Source organism: Clytia hemisphaerica, unplaced genomic scaffold (assembly GCF_902728285.1).
Source record: "Clytia hemisphaerica strain Z4C2 unplaced genomic scaffold, Clytia hemisphaerica genome assembly, whole genome shotgun sequence".
Lineage (NCBI taxonomy): Eukaryota > Metazoa > Cnidaria > Hydrozoa > Leptothecata > Clytiidae > Clytia > Clytia hemisphaerica.
This window is the reverse complement of record NW_027103987.1, coordinates 1-19,547: the sequence shown is the minus strand read 5'-3', so window position 1 is coordinate 19,547 and position 19,547 is coordinate 1. Positions and strand designations below refer to the sequence as shown.

Genomic DNA, 19,547 nt, shown 5'->3' with positions numbered 1-19,547 from the left:
CAAGTTGTCAAAAAATTACAGTTAGTACAAGCGCTGCTCCTAGTCTATTCGTCGCGCTGCTCCGCTGCCCCGCTCGCTGCTCCCCGTCTATATTCAAATATAGGCGGGCTCAGTTGTAGTATAATATGGACTTCTTGCGATAGACATTCTTTTGGATTTTATTACCGACTTCAAAGGTAATATGATATTCAAATCTCATAACAATATCAAGTTGAGCCCTACTAGTTTGTTCGAATGAGAACTTTTAAAAACAAACCTTAAATTTTGTTGCTGTTTTTTTTTTAAAGTTGCTCTTTACCAGTTTACTGAAACCATCCTACTGGAAACCTTTCGAAAAAAGTGAAGCAGTGGAAACATCCACAAAAGGAGCAAGGTGGTTCAAATGAAAGGTATTAGCTAAGTTATCTTTTCTTTTTTTAATTTTATCTGTTCCATACATAGACCTTTTTTTTTTCAAAGAGGCCACCCTGCCTGTTGAATATTTATGTAGTCCAGCAGAAAAACAATGATAAAACCATGCATAATTATTACAATATACATGATACAGTGATTATGCATGGCTCCATCATTGTTTTTATGGCTGGACTACATACAACAGGACAGTTGTAGACCTAACTCTTCAAGGACCCTGCCGACACACCGGACTGTCCGGTGTATTTGTCCGGTGGCAAAAAGTATCCTTTCGCTACACCGGACGCAATAAGTCCGGTGTTGCATACAGGGAATTTTGAACGCCGGACATTTATGAAACAAAAAATTAAGAAACACCGGAAGCACCGGACTGGTCATGTCCGTGGGAAAAAATATCCTTCTCTGACACCGGACATCCGACTTCCTTAAGTCCGGTGTAGAAATTGTCCAGTGGTAAAAAAATTCTCATTTTACACCGGACTTTCGCGTGTCCGGTGTTCGTTAAGTCCGGTGCGTCGGCAGGGTCCTACTCTTCATACAAAAATTACGGGAAACGCATATTTGGTACCGTGAGATTGGGTAACTTGCATCAGTGGAGGCTAACATGCATAGCCCTCAAATGAAAGACTTGGCTGGTCATTAAAATAGGAAGTTAACTTAAAACAAAAATGGAAGAGTAGAGCTGCAAGTGGAGCTGCGTAGTTGTATTTTAATGACCAGACAGGTCATTCATTTGAGGGCTATGCATGTTTGCCTCCACTGATGCAAGTTACCCAATCTCAGGGTATATCATGATATGCCACCCTCAGAGACATAAAGTTAAACCGATCCAACGCAAAGTGATGTGCTGGAACAGAACTGATTTTACAGCACTCTGTAACGACGTTAGAGATAAATGCAGAACCCTTTGTAATACAACATCTGACGAAACCCCAGTAAATGAAATCTGGAACGGTATAAAAAATATGGTTAAAGTATGTCAAGAGCGCCATGTCCCAACAACCACAACAAAAAAAACACTTTGATCAACCCTGGTTCAATCAAATATGCAAAAGAGCTAACCGACAGAAAATCAGACGGTATAGAGTTTACAAGCGAACAAGAAAAGATGAAGACTGGGTGAAATTTCAACTAGCAGCAAAACACTATAGAAAGATCTGTAACACCACAAAAAACAATTTTGTTAAAGAGACAGTAACAGGAAATAAAAAGAAACTTTTTAAATATATCAAATCTAAGCGAAATGATATTGCTGGAGTTGCGCCACTCATTGACAAAAATGGACAAATCCACTCAGATGATGGTGAAATCGCCCAACTTCTCAATCAACATTATTGCAGTGTTTTCTCCAAGGACAATGGTATAACTCCAACAATCAACGGTCCCAAAGGTTCAGACATTGCCAATATTAACTTTACAAGAAATGGAATTGAAAAACTATTGAAAAACATTGATCCTGGTAAAGCATGCAGACCTGACAATATACCTGCTCGATTTCTTAAAGAATGTGCTGAAGAGATTACAGATGCATTGTTAAACTATTCACCGCCTCACTTAAACAAGGGAAAGTACCGGAAGACTGGAAAAAAGGCACTGTCACTCCAATTCACAAAGGAGGAAACAAACCCAGATCAACTGCTGAAAACTATCGACCAGTCAGCCTCACTTCTATTTCCTGCAAGATCATGGAGCACATCCTATTCAGCCATATCATGACCCATCTCGAGAAAGACGGTACACTTAGTGATGCTCAACACGGTTTTCGCAAACAACGCTCATGCGAAACACAATTACTAGCATGTAGCAACGGTTGATAAATTTGCAAAAGCCCTTAACAACAGTGAACAGATTGACTCAGTCCTTCTAGACTTTAGCAAGGCTTTCGATAAAGTTAACCACAGAAAGCTACTCATCAAATTACATCACTACGGCATTCGAAATGAAATATTATCGTGGATCACTGACTTTCTATCCAACAGAACCCAATGTGTTGTTGTCCGAGGATCTACGTCCCCACAATCAAAAGTTGAATCAGGAGTACCACAGGGATCTGTATTGGGCCCATTACTCTTTCTCATATATATTAACGATATGCCACTCACAACCGAATCCACACTTGCTTTATTTGCTGACGACTCACTCCTACACCGTATCATTCGTAGCCTAAACGACACCACTATTCTCCAAAACGACCTTGACAATTTTACAAAAATGGGAAGACGATTGGTCCATGGAATTCCATCCCAAGAAATGTAAAGTTTTGCGAATAACAAATAAAGTAAAACCTACTGTCTGTGATTACTTCATCCACAATGAGAAACTAGAAACAGTCAGCAAAGCCAAATACTTAGGGGTAACCATCAACAAAAAGCTAAATTGGAAAGACCACGTTAACACGATTGTCTCTAAAGCTACCAATGTGAGACTTTTCCTGCAACGCAACCTTCAATCATGTCTTAAAGAGACCAAACTCGAATGCTACAAAATATTCATACGCCCAATTCTCGAATATGCTAGCCCTGTCTGGTGCCCTCATAACAACACAACGTTATCTAGCAAGATCGAAATGGTCCAGCGCAAAGCTTGTAGATGGATTGAGAACAAATGGGCATACCATTACAGCCCAACAGCAATGGCTAAACGATTGAATCTCGAGTCTCTTGAAATGCGAAGAGACTTATCTTGTTTGAAAATGTTATTTGATTGCGTAAATGGCTTTAAATACATGGAGAAGCCTTTACTACCAACAAGACAAAGGACTTCTAATGTAAGATATAACTTGATCCATGCAAAACTTAAAGTTTATGAAAACTCATTTTTTCCTTTCACTTTCAAACTATGGAATAGCTTGGACAATGGAATTGTAAATTTAAAAGAAAGGGATAAATTTAGAAACTCTTTGACTATTAAATAAGTATTATAATCATATACACTTTTCAATTACTTAAGACAAAACACTTAAGCTTCTGTCTAATTCTCCAGTCATGTCTATAATCTACCTCGCGACAAACTTTTGCAAATTTTTGCCTTCGTTAAATTCCTAACTACTGTTAGTTTTTCTAGAAATATTATCTTTAACTTACTATTTAAACTTACTTATCTATTATTTATTATTTACCATTTTAATATTTTAACCATTATATGTACATTTTAAATAAACTTAACTTAATAGACTTAAATTTTCTTATTTTCCTAAAAAATTTTTTGTTAAATATTTGCGAAAGTAATTCTAATGAATTTATGCAAATAAATATATAGAAATAGAAATAGAAATTGGACTTTGTACCCTGCCTATGCTGCACTCAAGCACTTGAGCCAAAATCCCGCAAAAGCGGGACAAAAATCAGTAGGACCCTGCCGACGCATCGGACTGTCCGTTGTATTTGTCCGGTGGCAAAAAGTATCCTTTCGCTACACCGGACGCAATAAGTCCAGTGTCAGTCCGGTGTTGCGTACAGGGAATTTTGGACGCCAGACATTTATGAAACAAAAAATTAAGAAATACCGGACGCACCGGACTGGTCATGTCCGGTGTTTTGATTGTCCGGTGGGAAAAAATATCCTTCTCCGACACCGGACATCCGACTTCCTTAAGTCCGGTGTAGGAATTGTCCGGTGGTAAAAAAATTCTAATTTTACACCGGACTTTCGCGTGTCCGGTGTTCGTTAAGTCCGGTGCGTCGGCAGGGTCCTAAATCAGTTTTTTGAAGTTTGCAAAAAAACGCCACATAGAAGATCTTTCAAATTCAATATGTGAATAGAGCAGTAAAAAATACAACTTTTCTATTTTTCCTTTTTTTTGCAAAAGGTCTAGGAATGAAAATAAAGGGATAATGATAATTGAATACTATCCATTGATGATCCGCGGCACTTATCGTAAAGCTAGAATCGCTTCGCATACTCCACGCTTGAGAAAATGATTGACAGATTGAAGTTTTTCATCCCCGCGGTGCGCGCCGTGCGGGAGCTCGGGCGAGAGTTCTCGGCTCAATCCTCAAATGGTAGACTGAGCTGTGATAGATCATTTCGATGGAAGTTGTTGGAATGTTAACAAGGCTGTCAGTTAGCCACACTAGCGTCCCGCCAAAATGCGTATCAAAGATTAATGCTGCGAAAGCGCTATATCGTTTACTTGACTCTCAAGCAAAAAAATGCACCGCAAAACTTCTAAAGGAAAAAATGAAAAAATAACCCGGCGCTTTTTAATGAAATTAACATTTTCAAAAACTTTGAAAAATTGCCTAAAATTTGAGCCATAGATGAAAAAATTTGAGCCAAGCCAACCTTGAAAACTAATTTGAAGATCAACTTACCAAGAAAAAGTTCTACAGGGGAGGCGGAACCCACCTAGATCCGCGCACTGCCGGATAGGCTATCTCCCGGAAATTTTGCCGGACCTCAAACAATGACCCATTTACATGTGCATAATTGTTTTATCTTTAACGTATAAACAAGGCCTTAAAAATCGAAGCGCTGTCTCGGGAATTGAATGACAAATTTTGGTTGGTTGATTTTGGCTGCTGCACGTTTTATTTTGTTTCCAACTTTCAAGTTTTAATTAATATTGTCTTGCGAACTTGATTCAGGTAACTCTCATCCTTGTTGTTGAAATGTATCCTGTAGATGACTGATGTTGTTTTTTTCTGAAAGCTAGATTTCCTAGTGTGACTAACTGGCTGTTATGTTAACAAGGTTGTTGACAGAATATTGTTTGTTTTATTGTCAATGATGACAGTGCCGATTATAAATTTTGTTAGATCTGACAAATTGATGTTTGTAAGTGCGCTTTATAGTTTTGATTCCCATTGAAGAATCATGTTCTGGTTTTCATGTTATTAGATGCTGTTTTAGAGCTTTAGAGCTACATTGCAGGACGTCCTCTTTGAAAAAAGGTCTATTTCCTCCTCCCATGCCCAGCCAGCGCCAGGCCAGGGCGTCAGGCCAGCCAGGTGCAGCTAAAAATATTGAGAAGAGACGCAATGAAGTTAGATTTTTTTCTGAAAATCTTGACCTAACCCTGGTCAAAAACAGGGAAGAATGGATTTTCGTAGCATATATATTCTATTATGTTAAAGGCATTTGCATTTCAATGGGCTATTCCGAAGAAAAATTGTACAGGGGTATTGACAAACATTTTTCACTAACCCCCCCTGGAAATTTTGGATAACAAACTATCCCCTGGAAATTAGGAGTCAACTTGACACCCCTGGAAAGTGAAATTTTGTGAAACAGGGCCTGAAAAGTGACTATTGATGCAAGTTTAGGAGGAGAGGACCCCCTCAGTCTAAACTTAAACTCCTATATCAGGATTAGAAACTATGCTAGTCTTTCCTCTTTTATCTTTCCCTTTACAACAATACAATGCTGACAAGTTGACACAACACATTGACAAGTAATCCCTGAGAGAGTTTATATCAAAATCTGCAACAAAAATGAAAGTGGTTTCTTCTACTGATTGCTTCCCGGAGCTCCTTCGCAGCTGTTTATCAAATTTCCACCAATGAGGTTGTAGGCCATGGCCAGTGCTCACCAAAACGTTTCACTTTTTTTCAAAATGTCTGTGACAAAGCTTTTAGAATTGATTTTGGTCAATTTGAGGGTACTGACTTGGAATTTGATTGTTACCAAGCTTGAAAACCCGGATTTTTTGTGCTTTTAGGCAAAATTGTAAGCCCTGAAAATTCATGATTTTGGGGGGGGGTCTTCAAAATCAAAAAGGACCTATACCACGTGATAGAGCTCTTCAAACTGAGCAAAAAAATGTATTATATCAAAATCTCAACTTTTCTAGATCAAAATTTATAGGCATTTTTAATTGTGGTAAAAAATTGCTATAATTTTGCATAAATTATGCAGATTGTGGGGAAATTCCCTGTTTTCGATCAATTTTGGTCACATACATTTTGAATTTTTTCTTTATTTTTGAAACAATAACAATCCTATTGCTACATTTCAAACGGCCCTTCTTTTTGGCACCCATTGCCTGTCAGTGCCTTGCACGATGTGTGGTTGTAAAAATCCACCCTTCATATATTTGTTTCAATCCGTGATCCTAAGGCTGGGTTTTTTCTCATCTTCAATTTACTGAAGAAAGCAGTAATTTGATGGGAGAGTTAGATTTTCAATTAAGTGCCATAAAAAATCATTGAATCAAAGAAGAACTTAAAATCTTAAATATTTTCATTTTGAAGAATTGGTGCAAAAAAGTGAAACATAGAAAAACTTCATAGGTTAGGTTAGGTTATTTCAAATTGACGAATAATAAAGAATAAGTTTTTAACCATTGGTGGCTCTCGTGCTATGTACACTTTGCAAAGAAAAAATAATGATTAAAGAGTGAAAATTTTGTTCCAAGAAAATGAGAAATAAAAATTGTGGAACTGTAAATGTTAAGAAAAAGAAAAGAAAATTAACATAAAATAATAAGGAAAAATTTATATCAAAAATGATAATAGAATAATGGAAAAAAAGAAATAAAAAACAATATCAAATTATTTCAGAATAATAGCAAACAACACAAGTGCTTCAAAAAAAAAAAAAAAAAATATAGAGATTTTTTAATTGTTAAAATCATGCTTCAAAAATAAAGAGTAGCTGAAAATTTTAAAAGATGTAAGGTCCCTCCAAGAGTTTGTTTTTGAAAGTATCTATGAAGACTGTCTTGGATTGTTCAAGATCAAAAGTGTCAAGGCAATGGATGTTCCAAAATCTGCAAGAGAGAGCTTTGATAGGAAAGTAACGATTAAGTTGGTGAATATGCATACCACCAAGAGCAGCTTGGCGAGTGCCCTGTTGATGGATTTGATTAGCAAGGTCAAACATCTTAGATAGATTAGTTGTGAGAAGTTTTCATTGCATTAATTGAAATGGGGGATTCGGAAAATTTTCTATGTTTTGTTTCGTGCACAAACCCCCGAAACTATGGGCGAGCACCCTGTTGCTAATATGTTGGCTTGAAATCGAAAATGAAACCACTGAAAACGAAAGTAAAATCAGCCCCTACTTGAAATCCCGTAATCTTGATATACAAGTTTAATAAGTCTAAACTGCCCCTGGAAACCTTTAAACCCCTTGGAAAATCTGAAAATGACCAAAAGCCCCCTCAAGGCTCAGACCCTCCTAGAAAAGTTCGTCAATACCCCTGTATGATTTAAAAATGGAATAACCCAATTTGTCTCTAGGAAGATTGTGTAGAATGGTATGGGGAATGAATTTCTTATCTTATGTAACTTTCAGTAGTGTTAGTCTATACAATTCCATTGACTTATAGGAGGTGAAGCGTGCAATTGGAAGGATTTCTCAGAATTTGGGCATTTACTAAAGAAATTCAACCCAGGCTATTATATACCATTTTTTTTGAAAAGGTTTTTTCGTAGGGTAAATCTTTTGTCTACTTATGATACCGCCAAAGCTAATTTTATAACTACCTCATAGCGTCAGCCTGGGTTTAGGTCCCAGGCAAAAATTAGGTCCCCCCTGAAATTTAAGTCCCCCCAAATATTTATGAATTTTTGTAGCCCCCAGGACTTTTGACCCTAGACACTTTCAAAAAATTGATCCAGTAAAAAAGGTTTTTCCAATGTAGATTGCGTTCAGTTCTAAGTTTAAGATAATAAATTTGCACACTTTCTACAAAAATATTGCGCCGCAGGGGAAAATTTTTCAGATTCATGAGCTTCAATCTGAGTAATTGAAGCCAACTATTAAGCTGAATTATTTTAGCCCCCACGATTTAAAGTGATGAGATTTTAGCTCCCCCCAAGTACATAGGTCCCCCCAAAAAAGTGGTGTACTTCCAGCCCCCTCCTCTTTTGGGAGAAATTTAGGGTGTAACCCCCCAACCAGCAGGGGGGGCTGACGCTATGTACCTGGACTCCTTGTCTTTTTCAGCTAAAAAAGTGGCAGTGGAATCTTATATGTAAAATGACAGTATATACCGCAAGTGGTCCTAAATCCGACTCCAGCCCTGCCTAAATCTGACCCCCCAAATAACTGCTATGAAAAAAAAATTCTATGTTTACAAACATTCCCTTTCCAAGTTGAACAATAAACTATTGCAAGAACTCTCAAAACAAAACATCTTAAGGGACCACTCACATATCGACTTTTCCCACGCCATGCTTAGTGTCATTCCAACGCTATAGGATGGATGGGTTAGATCGAGTGACGCTTAGAAAATCTACTGCAGATATCGATTTTCGAGGCCCAAGAGAAATTCAAATTTCCAGAAAACTATAACTTTCATATATACTTATTATTTCTACAGCAGCCTCTTCATATTCAAGATTCAACAAAACATCCTCGCTTCAAATTTGTCTCTTTTTCACGGCATCGAGAATAAACCGGTATAGTAAAATGCAGGAGACGCTCATTATGTTAAAAAAATTTTGAGGCGTTTTTTTCCCGCATCACAACTTATGCGGGTCTGGGAACCAATTTGTGTAAAAGTCATATACTGAGACCACTACTCAAAAAACAAGCGAAATGTACCAAGAAGAAGGGGGAGAAAGCAACTTATCTGGCAATAGATCATCGACACCTGAAGGGAGAAATGGTTTTCATCGATTCTCGGTATATTTCAAAATATGGGTAGGGGGTAGGTGGGTTTTTTAATTAGCGTCGGAATGGCGCTAAGCGTGGGAAAAATGGATATGTGAGTGGCCCCTAAACAGGATGACTATAATATCAAGATGTCAATTAATGTGATAAAAAAGTGTGAGTTGTAAAATTAATTATCTCTATTATTCTGAATATGTTGCTCGTGAATCAATTATTGTTATTTGGCTCAATTGGCTCAGTGTATCAAATCATTCAGTTTAGTTGACACTTTGGTATCTTCATTGCGTCACAGCATCACGGTAAAAATGATTTTTCGGCAATTTGGAAACTCAAAATTAAATTTGTGGGTCTCATGAGCTTTCCTATTATAGGTAAAGACTCCCCGTGAGAAACATGAAGAAATAGAAGAAAAAAACTGAAAATCTACCCCTTGGAAAATAGTGAGAAATATTAAATTGTTTTATTTTGTCCGATCACAGACGCTCGTGAAAGCACTCAATATTATTGTTTTATCCAATTACCGTGATATCAATTGTTTATTTTGTCCAGTCAAAAACTGCTTTGCAATTACTTAAAAAATAACATAATGAAGGTTAAGCGCTCTTATTCAATCAGAAAGAAGTACTGCGTAGAAGACACCCCTTTCATATTTATTGTCATTGTGTTTTATGTGTCAACTATGTAAGCATATTATTGAAACCGAAAGAGAAAAGAAGTAAGTATAGCCTAGCTTAACTGTCAGCTCTCAGTGTGTATTAAAAGCACATGAGAGCTTATTTTCATCTAAATAAAAAAAAACACAAAATTTACCATGCTGGCCCAAAATGGCCAAAAAATCTGAAAAAATGGCCAGTTTTGAAAGTCAACAAACAACATAAAAAGACTTGTAGCTGCATAGCTTCCCTCATTGTATTCTCCATCAAATTTCTGAATTTCAACTAGGGGTCAAGGTCCTTTTTTAACTGCTTTTCAAACTTTAGAGTATTCTTTTATTTCAAAACGCAACCCAGGGTGTGGCCAGTTTGCCTTGTTGGGGACATGTTCTGGTCAGGTTCAGGCCAGGTTTTTAAAGGTAAACTTGGCCTGAACATTTTATGGACCTTTTGAAATAAGCACAATGTCATGTTGGATAATTAAAAATTCTAGCATAATATTGCTTCGAGTGAAAGAACAACAGTAAGCAAAGTTTCCTTGGGTCTTATTGTGAAGTTTTTCAGGAATCTAGTGATGTCATAGAGCGTCCCCAAACCCTAATAAAAGTCAAGCATCATGGTTTTTGCTGTCAATGGTAGCCCATTCCTCAATTTTCACAGGTCCCAATAATGTCAAAAAATCTAAAAGGAAAGTGAATTTAAAGCATGAGCATTTTGCGCCAAAAGCATAGACCTTTTCCTAGTGCAGATGTTATGTTGAATAATGAAAATTTCAGCACCAAACAATGATAGCAAAAGATTGATGCACACTGATAACGATTAGTTTCTTATGCGCACAGTAAACCTGTGAAGGAGCTTGGAATTATTTATCTGAGGAAAATAGCCACTTTCATGAGGAGAATCTTGCTACATGCTGCAATGCCAAAAATTAAGTTTTTTTGATGCAGTGCCCTATTTTAAACACAATTATGCAACTTTGTTGTCATTCCCAGTCCTTTGACACAATGTGTGGTCCCTTCAAAATAGTGATTGCATATTCTTTAGATCGTTTGTTTTCACACATCCCTTTTGAGCTTCAGTGTGTTGTACAGAAAACAATAAAGATCTGAAGCACAAGAATTCACATTGGTGTCAAATAGTCACGCACCAACATTGAATTTTCAAAATGTTCAGCCATGAGGGATTTTAGTGGACACACTTTACCAAGTTACTAGTGGGTATAAAAAAGTCAAAAAAACCTTTTCCTTGCACAGTGGAAGTAATAGAGCACTGAAAAGCAAATTGGAACGGGTTTTTGGGTTAAAAATTCAGGAAAATTAGGGTGTTTTAGGCTGTTTTAGGAAAAGCTTCCTTTTTAATGAAAAAAATTGATATTTTCTAAATTTTTGGGGTTTTCTCCTAAAAATCTGTTTAGCATCACCAGGTCCAATGATTTGTTTGGTTTGTGACTAGATGCTTTAAAAAATGAGTTAGTTTCCAAACCAAAAACCTAGATAATTTTTTTGTATCATTTCTTTATATCACATCATAAAATCAATAATTATATGTATATTCATAGAACTCAGCAAAAATGCTTTTGAGTACAAAAAAGCAATAGACTGTAGCCTCAGATCCTTGCTCATGGGATGTGCACTGTGATTGAAAGATCACTTCTGCACTATAAGATTGAAGCATTCACAGCTGTGTGTTTAAAAACTCCAGCTGTGACTCATTGCTTTTTTGTCCTAGATAGGATAACCCACCAAATACAAAGTACTGATATTACAAGCCCAGTGCGTTCAGTTTTCTGATGAGAGCAGCGCTGCCCCCAGTGAAGATTTACTGCCCCTGAATTCCAATTTATCCAATCTGCAGCAAATTTTGTCCCTGAATGAAAACTTTTGACTCAAGAATGACGGGAAAGGCGCCATAAGTAATGCTAGCATTATTTTCCAGTAGTAATCATTACTCAGGCAACCTTTAACAAATTATTGACACTGTGTTGACGCTTTGACAAAAATAATAAATGCCTAAGTTACAAGACAAAAAAATTCATTAGAGATCATTCAAAAATTATGTACGCTCATGTACGCTTTGCTAGTACCCCCTCCCTGTACGTACTAGGTTTGACTGGAAAATACTCCGAAGCTGTTTAAACAGTTCAAGAAAAAATTACACCCACTGCATAAACGAAAATTGAGCAAACAACTAAATCTGATTTTTCGTTGATTTTCTTTGGAATTTCTTTTAATGTAAATATTTATCAGAAACAGGGGGAAACAATAATTCATAATTTTTTAAATTTTAGGAAATAGCATAGATAATTCCCATTAGGGAAGGCCCTGGAAACGGCTTTAGAAACTACCAACAACATTAAAAAAATTACAGAAAGATGAAAAAATCAGACACCAAATTCTTATTTTGCCATTGAACCATTCCATTTTATGTACATATGGGGGGGGGGTGGATAAATATTTCCAGGGGGTATTCCAAAGAAGAATTTCCAGAGGGTCAACTTCACCACTTCTCCCTCAGCCTTGTGGATTTTAATCTCACTTTTCATTTTTGCTTTAGATTTGGAATGTCTGAAAGTCCAAATGCCCATCGCAATATTGAAAATCCTCCACAATGGCAAACAACCAAAACAAACGTCAAAGGGCGTAATGAGCATATGTATCTTAATAGTTTGATCAGTGATGTTCAATTTTGTATCGGAAAGAAAACTAACCACAAGAAGACAATACCTGCACACAAATTCGTCCTTGGCACTTCAAGTCCTGTATTCTTCGCAATGCTATACGGCGAGTTTTCGAAAACAGATATCATTGAGATTGAAGACTGTGAGACAGAGGCTTTCTTGGAACTGCTACGATTCATTTATTATGATGAAGTTCATTTGACAGGTCAAAATGTTGTTGATGTTCTTTACCTTGCCAATAAGTATATTGTACCAGTTCTATCAAAAGAATGTGTCAATTATCTACTGGATAATGTTCAAACAGAAAATGTATTGAGCGTTTTGAATGCTGCTGTGTGTTTTGGAGAGAGCAGGCTTGAGAAACATTGCTGGTCTATTCTTTCACGTAGAACAACCGAAATTCTTGCATCAGACTCGTTTATTGATATCGATCGTCAACTTCTTGTTAGTGTTTTGCAAAAAGATAATTTAAATGTTTGCGAAATTGATGTTTTTAATTCAGTCAAAAGATGGGCTGAAGCAGAATGTTCTCGGAAAGAGTTGGAGATTAACATTGAAAATCAAAAAGTGGTGCTTGAAAGTTTATTGTATCTTATTCGATTTCCTGTCATGACAGCCAAAGAATTTGCTTTGGGACCTGCGCGATCTGAGCTGCTTCCTTTGGAAGATGTCAAATCAATATTTATCTACCTGAATTCAAATGTTAAAGAGAAAAGTTTGAAGTACCCTTTGACGCGTAGAGAGTTCAAACCGCATTGTTGTTCACGTTACGTAAAACCGATGAAGAATTACTTGTGGAGATATGACGAAAAAGACACTGATGCAATACGATTCAAAGCTGATCAAGAAATCTTTTTGGCAGGCATCGGTCTTTACGGTTCACCTTGCGGTGGTGAATACACTGTGTCAGTGGAGATTGTGATCGAAAGTGAACCCGTCCATAAGCACAGCTCATCGTTCACTTGTCCACCGTATCCAGAAATGAATCCGATTGAAAATCCTCCAATTCATAGCATCATGTTTGATGATCCTTTAAGGATAAAGGAAGAAACGTACTACGATATTTTTGTGCTTTTGGACGGTCCTCCATCATTTGCTGGTGATGATGGTAGACAGAATGTGACAGAAGAGGGAGTGAACTTTGTCTTTGAGAATAGTAGTGGTTCAACAAATGGTACTAGCTTTGATGAAGGTCAAATTCCAACCTTGCTATTTTATTTTTAGATTTTATTAGTTTCTAAAATGCATTTTATATTGGATAATTTTGTATATATGATGAGATAATTAATCTGTTTTTTTCATTGGTTTTACCCTTATAAGACAGCGTTCTAAGCTACATAGCTTCAAGTTTGAAGTTTCAAAAGAATGATCATAAGATCCGTGCTGATTTTGGCAATAATTGTTTAATTGGTATTGTCGTATTGTTATATAATTATAGCAATCTATCAAACTTTAACACCACTTATCACTTATTTCATGTATGGTTAACTTAAATCTAGTTTTAAGGCAAGTCAACAATTAATTCTTCACGAACGTAAAAGGCTATCATCACTCTTTCAGTTGTTAGTTGCTTGTGTTAATTTTTAGTACTTGTTAAGATTATTATTTTTTAAGATTTATTGATGCGGGATTAAATGTATATCTTAAAGTAAATTTGTACGTTTGACCTGATAGGACAAACATTTTCCTTTTTTTTTGGATTTCTAGAAGAAAGTTATAGCAGTTGAAAAACCATTCCAGGCGTGTTTGGTAAAGCATTTCAACAACGGTAGATATGACAGGTGCCCGTGCCATTGTTTGAAAACTATAGTAAATTTGCTTTTGGTATTTGGTAACAAAAAGTACTTTTGAAATTTTGAGCATCTAGACAAAGTGAACTGAAATTAATTTTTTACTTAATTTTTCTTTTCTAGAAATAGTATTACAGTAACACACATAATTATACCATAAAGGATGAACTGGGAAGATTTAAAGCCATCATTCAAATGGAATTTGTTACTAAAAGGGACTTTCATTCAATCTGATTTTGAAGTTATTTTTTCCTCGAAATGCGATCGTCGACCATGCGCTACTAATGATCTAGAAATGGAAAAACGCTGGCAAGAAATATGTGAAGAAAATCCTCGTATATATAATGGAAGTAAATTTCGACTGCATAATGTTTTACAAAAAGACGGGAAAGTTGTGATCGAGGTCGGCGTGACAGATTATAAAAGCTTTTTATGTACCAACCCTTCTGAGAGTGTCAAACTTCTCTACGATTATGGATTAAAACATCATGAGAGCAAGAAAGCATGTTTTGCAGATCCGATAGGCGTGAATTGTGTGGTAAAGACAAAGGATGATCGTATTGTGTTGATGAAACGTGCTGATTGGGTTGGTGAAGCTAAAGGTTTATTTGATACACCTGGTGGTCATGCAGAACCTGAGGTAAAATTATTGTAGAAATGCTGTTTAGTTCAACTCTTTCGTTCCTCATCCTCATTATTGGACCTACCGTGTTTTCAGGATCCGTCAAATTTTGGGTATTGCCATTTTGCATTATTGTGCAAAAAATCAGAAAAGAATTAATGAGCCAATCCCAAGGAAAGCTGACATCAGACGGACGAACGAATATGGGTTAATTCATGACCCTGTCACATTTTCCGGAGAAAATAGCTTGAGCCACTTTTTAGAGAACCTTGCCCTCTGCTTTTATGTATAAACTTAAAAAATAGTATTGAAGCAGTTTTGCACAAGGCGGTTTTTTTCAAAATAGCTTTACAAAGGTTTTGTTAAGTTATCATTACAGGAAAGAAAGGTCGGAGTGTTCACCTTTGTCAGGTAGGCTCTATCGGTATGTATGTAGCTTGTTTTGTGTCTCTACCTACTTTGTTTTTAACGAGTTTACAATTAAATGAAGAACTACTTTCACTTTGTAGGAAATGTTACAAAAGTTGGGACTTAGCATTGAAAGAGTTTATGAAGCTGACGGGAAACATGTTATCGATGAAATTTTCAATTCCATCGTACGTGAGATAAGAGACGAGGTGATATAATCTATACGCTTTCTTTATAAAGATAACTTCTAAAAAAACACACAAGTATAGAATAGAATACCTTAGAATACCTCCATAGTTCATTTAATTTAATAAAGATGGCTGGGTTGTTAGGATATTTTAATCAGATTGATATTTTGTAAACCTATGTATGGTCTCAAAAATAATCAAATATTTTTTGTAGCTGAATATACCAGAAGAAGTCATCGAACGCCCGACGTTGATAGGGATCATAGGTAACAAAGAACTAGCTGAGAAACCTTGTTTTTGCTTCACTGTAAGGTATTGATTTTTATGTTTTCATGAGATGAGATATTTTTATTTGGGTGGCACGTATAGGCAATGACTTCAAATGATTTCGTGGCATACCTATATGATAATACGCTTAAATCGCGTAACTCTCCCTTTCTCGCATGAAGCTTTTTCGCTAGGGATTTTTAAGCATCCGGCAATTTCTTTGGCGCCTTTTTATATTGATCTTCCCATTGGTCAATTTTTAGCCTGAAAATGAAAGCTGCCAACATGTAATTTTTCGTTTCTTTTTCTAATCTTCTTTTTTAACATTTATAAGAGCGTTTTGAAATTGAACACTCGTTATCTGTTTCTTTTTCTGTTATCTAATTTTCAAAGTTATTCATATTTTTAAAATCGATCTCGAATTTCTAGCCACGATGGCTAATGTACTCCAAGCAAAAGAATAGTTTTACACGACACTCTTGATTGTGGTAGATTTTAGCAATGCAAGATATTCTTTCCTTGCAAATAGATTGAAGAAATGGCAGTTTCGATTCGATTTACTTTTAAAATAACTACCGGGTGTTTCATTAAAAAGTGAACATGTTTGAAGTGAGGTTGTGAGAAAACTGTTATAAATCTAATATTTTCACCATCAGAAAGAGGAAAGGTTAACTTAAATTTTGAACTATCATACTTTAAATTTGCTTCACGTTTTCAAAAGTTATGAAGAAAATTGGAAAAAGTTCTCTTTCGAAAAAGCGTAATTTTTGAGTAAAGTGTATTTTAATTATGTATTTATCTATGAACAGCAGAAAAAGTGCATTTTTAGTTGCTTTCTTACATGCTACCCGCCTTTCTAGGAATCGCACCAGCGATTGTATTAAATGGAAATAGAATTATGGCGTAGATTTTGGATGCTTAGATTCCTGGGCTTATACATCGTATAAAGTTAAAATTTCCTGCTCTGTTTTGAGATTTAAATAACAGACCCTTCGTATTCATATCTTATGCTTGCATCCTTACATCTTTTATTCTAGATGTGATTTATCAGCCAAAGATATTGAGGATTATTACATAAAAGGGGGAGCAGAAACAGACGAGTCAACCGAACTCATATTTATCCCTAAACAAGTATGTATAAATCTGATATTGCGATCCTTTGAAGAAAATAGAATCACCAAATTATTACAAGAACTAGCTGAAATAAAATTTGAGTTCTGGTGTATTTAGCTTCCCTACAGAAACCTTCTTTTGCATTATAAAACGAAAAATTTGTATTTAGCCATATATCAGTAAATTTTTTTTTTACAGGAGTTGCAATCTCTAAAAGATTCGAAATGGAGAGAAGTTTTGACACGAATGGCGCCCTCTGGTCAAGCCGGTATCTTTTTATCATTGACAAATGATAAATGATCAGCACAATCTATTGGGAGCAGGGATAATGATTGAACGAATTATGCTCAAAACACTCTTGTTTTACATGAATAAAAAGTATTGAAAATAATTTCTTGAAATTCAAAAATCACTTTTTTTGTTTCAAGTTGAAAATAAAATATTCATAGAGTGGATATGAATTATTTAGTGACATTTTGAGAAGTTATTTTGTTTCATTCAAATCGAAATCACCAAGGCTCTGAAGTTAATACAGTGACGACTACATAGGAAAAAACAACAAAGATATTTTCAAATTTTCAAGATGGCGCACTATGCAAGACGGAAGGGTAAAATGTCTTTTCAAAAGAGGGAAGAAGAACGAATGTGGAAAGACCATTTATCCAAACATAAGAACAATGTATGTGCAGTTTTCATTATTAATGAAATCCTTTTAAAAACTGTGAATAAAACGATTGCTGTGGCATGTTTTACTGTGTATTAAGCTATTAAGAAAGTGACTTTTGGTATGTTAAAGAGTTGCTTCACTTTTTTCTTTTCTATTGCAGGTGAAATCAGTCAAGCCCACTATTGTAAATAAAAATGAAATGGATAAACATATTCATACCAGATTGAAGCTCAAACGATTACAGGTCTGTGAATCTGTTCATAAACTTGTATTTCAAGGTCGGAAATTTCCTACAATGACCACTTAATTCGCAAAAAAATGATTCCCAAGGATTTCATTACAAACTTGTTCTCAACTTCAGTTGAGCTAGAATCTGAGAATGTGTGTGTGTGTATGTCCCAAAACTTTCATAGTGGGAACCCCCCCTAACTTTAGGGGGGGGGGTTGGAGGTTTTCAGAAAAATTTAAGCAGGTGGGGGTTAGCCTGCTCACAAATCTTAGGTGGGGGTTACCCTATACAGGTGGGGGTGACTTTTTTCAGGTGGGGGTTGGAGAGTTTATTTACTTTTTCTATTTTGACTCAAAACTTTCACCCTGCTCATCATAACATATACTAGATTCTTCCCAAGTCTATAATTATAACAAAAGATGTATGAAGTATAAAAAGCATAAAATTATTTTAAGTGATTACCTTGCTTACCTCAAATTTAAAACAGTCAAAAACCTTTTTCAGTGGGGGTTGGAACTTTCGAATTAGGTGGGGTGTCCAAGAAGGTGGGGGTTGGGTCGGTAGCATTTTTCAGGTGGGGGTTACCCTATGCGGGGGGTTGACTTTATTCAGGTGGGGGTGGAGGGGTGCTGCCCACTATGACCTTTGGGCAGCCTGGAGACTTCAAAATTGTTCCATTGGCTGAAATTTGGCACACTTTTCCTGGGTGAATATCTGGGGGAATTTTTCCTTTTTGAAATTTGATTTTGGAGCGGGACGAGTTTTTCGCCAAAACGAGGCTAAAACTTTGGGGCACCTAAGACTTCAAATTGTTTGATTACAGTATTGGCCCCCAAAACGGAGACGGCCAACGGAGGTTCATTAAAATAAAGATTCTGACTTGTAGATTTAAATTAAACGATTTTGTTTATTTTGAAAGAATTGATGGTTTACTTAAAAATGAGCATGTTTTGCTGGTTGAGACAGATTCAAAATAAATATTTGGTCTAAGGAAATATTTTAACACCAAATAGATAAAATTGCATATAACTCTCTTAGCTCCTGGGATATGAAATAAGTTATGAAAACGGGATATAGGAAACTTCTCCACCTATGCCGTTCAAAAATGCAAATCATCTGTGAAGAGAGGATGAGAAAAGATATAACACTTAACCGTATTTTGGAGCCTAGAAGAGCATTGACAAAACCGAAAATTTAAATATGAGAAAAAAAGCAAAAATCGGGAATTCTATTCATAACCTGAGGGAAGTTTATAACAAAAAATTAACATTATATATAAAAATTCTCGCTGAATCAGCAAAAACGGTAAATTCGGTCATTTTTTTACAAAATATAGGAGAAAAATATCTTTAATGCTTAATATTTTCACTTTCAGTAAAGCTTTTTTTCTCAAATTTTCACAGCTTATTCCATACATGAATTGAACTATTTTCAAAAACTTGATTAACCCTTTGACTCCGCTGTCGATCGCTGTTTTTGACTCTACAGCGCGCAGTGGTTTTTCATAAAAAGTCACCTTTTACGCAAACCGGTATAACTTTTAAACAAAACAACTTCAGCTAAAAAGTTATATATCTTTGAAAAGGAAAATTTGTCTGCTTTCTTCTGAGCCATAACATAACTCCTATACTGCATTTTATCTCAGTCAAAGTTTCAAAAGGTTCAACACTACATTTTACGACACCGAAAAAAAGTGCAAAATATGCCAATGAAAATTATTTTTCAAAAGCTTTTTAGTGAAAAACAAATAAAAAACTTACGACCAGCAGTAGAAGACTGATGTGTTGAAGGATAAAAAAATTCTGCACTAAAATGCCAAAATACTTGAAGAATCTCAATCCTACCTCTAACTTTCATACGTCATTTCACCGCCTCCATCTTGCATTTGAACGTTTTTCAAATGTTTGTTTATGCGCATCATCCTACCTTTGAAACCCTATTCCGGAATGGAAATTTATCGCTC

At 35.9% G+C, this 19,547-nt stretch overlaps 2 protein-coding genes across 4 annotated transcripts; both read left to right on the top strand.

The window, feature by feature from the left end:
- The first annotated feature begins 186 nt into the window (after window positions 1-186).
- LOC136811088 (BTB/POZ domain-containing protein 6-like) lies at window positions 187-13,953 on the top strand. Of its 2 annotated transcripts, none has more exons than XM_067067686.1 (2): window positions 187-389; window positions 12,177-13,953. In XM_067067686.1, the coding sequence occupies exon 2, from the start codon at window positions 12,184-12,186 to the stop codon at window positions 13,522-13,524; it is 1,341 nt and encodes a 446-aa protein (XP_066923787.1). In that variant the 5' UTR covers window positions 187-389; window positions 12,177-12,183; the 3' UTR covers window positions 13,525-13,953. The 2 variants fall into 2 exon arrangements, with proteins under 2 accessions (XP_066923787.1, XP_066923789.1); XM_067067688.1 differs by having other exon boundaries at window positions 330-373; window positions 12,177-13,654.
- Window positions 13,954-14,193: 240 nt separating this feature from the next.
- On the top strand, window positions 14,194-17,599 carry LOC136811087 (DNA ligase 1-like; the record flags this gene model as incomplete). 2 transcript variants are annotated; one of them, XM_067067684.1, is given in 6 exon segments in its annotated part: window positions 14,194-14,730; window positions 15,222-15,329; window positions 15,523-15,620; window positions 16,613-16,706; window positions 17,272-17,367; window positions 17,516-17,599. In XM_067067684.1, coding segments are annotated over 6 exon segments (957 nt in total), but the record flags the coding sequence as incomplete, so codon positions are not given.
- Between the last annotated feature and the right edge of the window lie 1,948 nt (window positions 17,600-19,547).

Bases quoted from the DNA above. Each gene is read 5' to 3' on its own strand.
- LOC136811088 (XM_067067686.1), top strand. From the start codon at position 12,184: ATGTCTGAAAGTCCAAATGCCCATCGCAATATTGAAAATCCTCCACAA.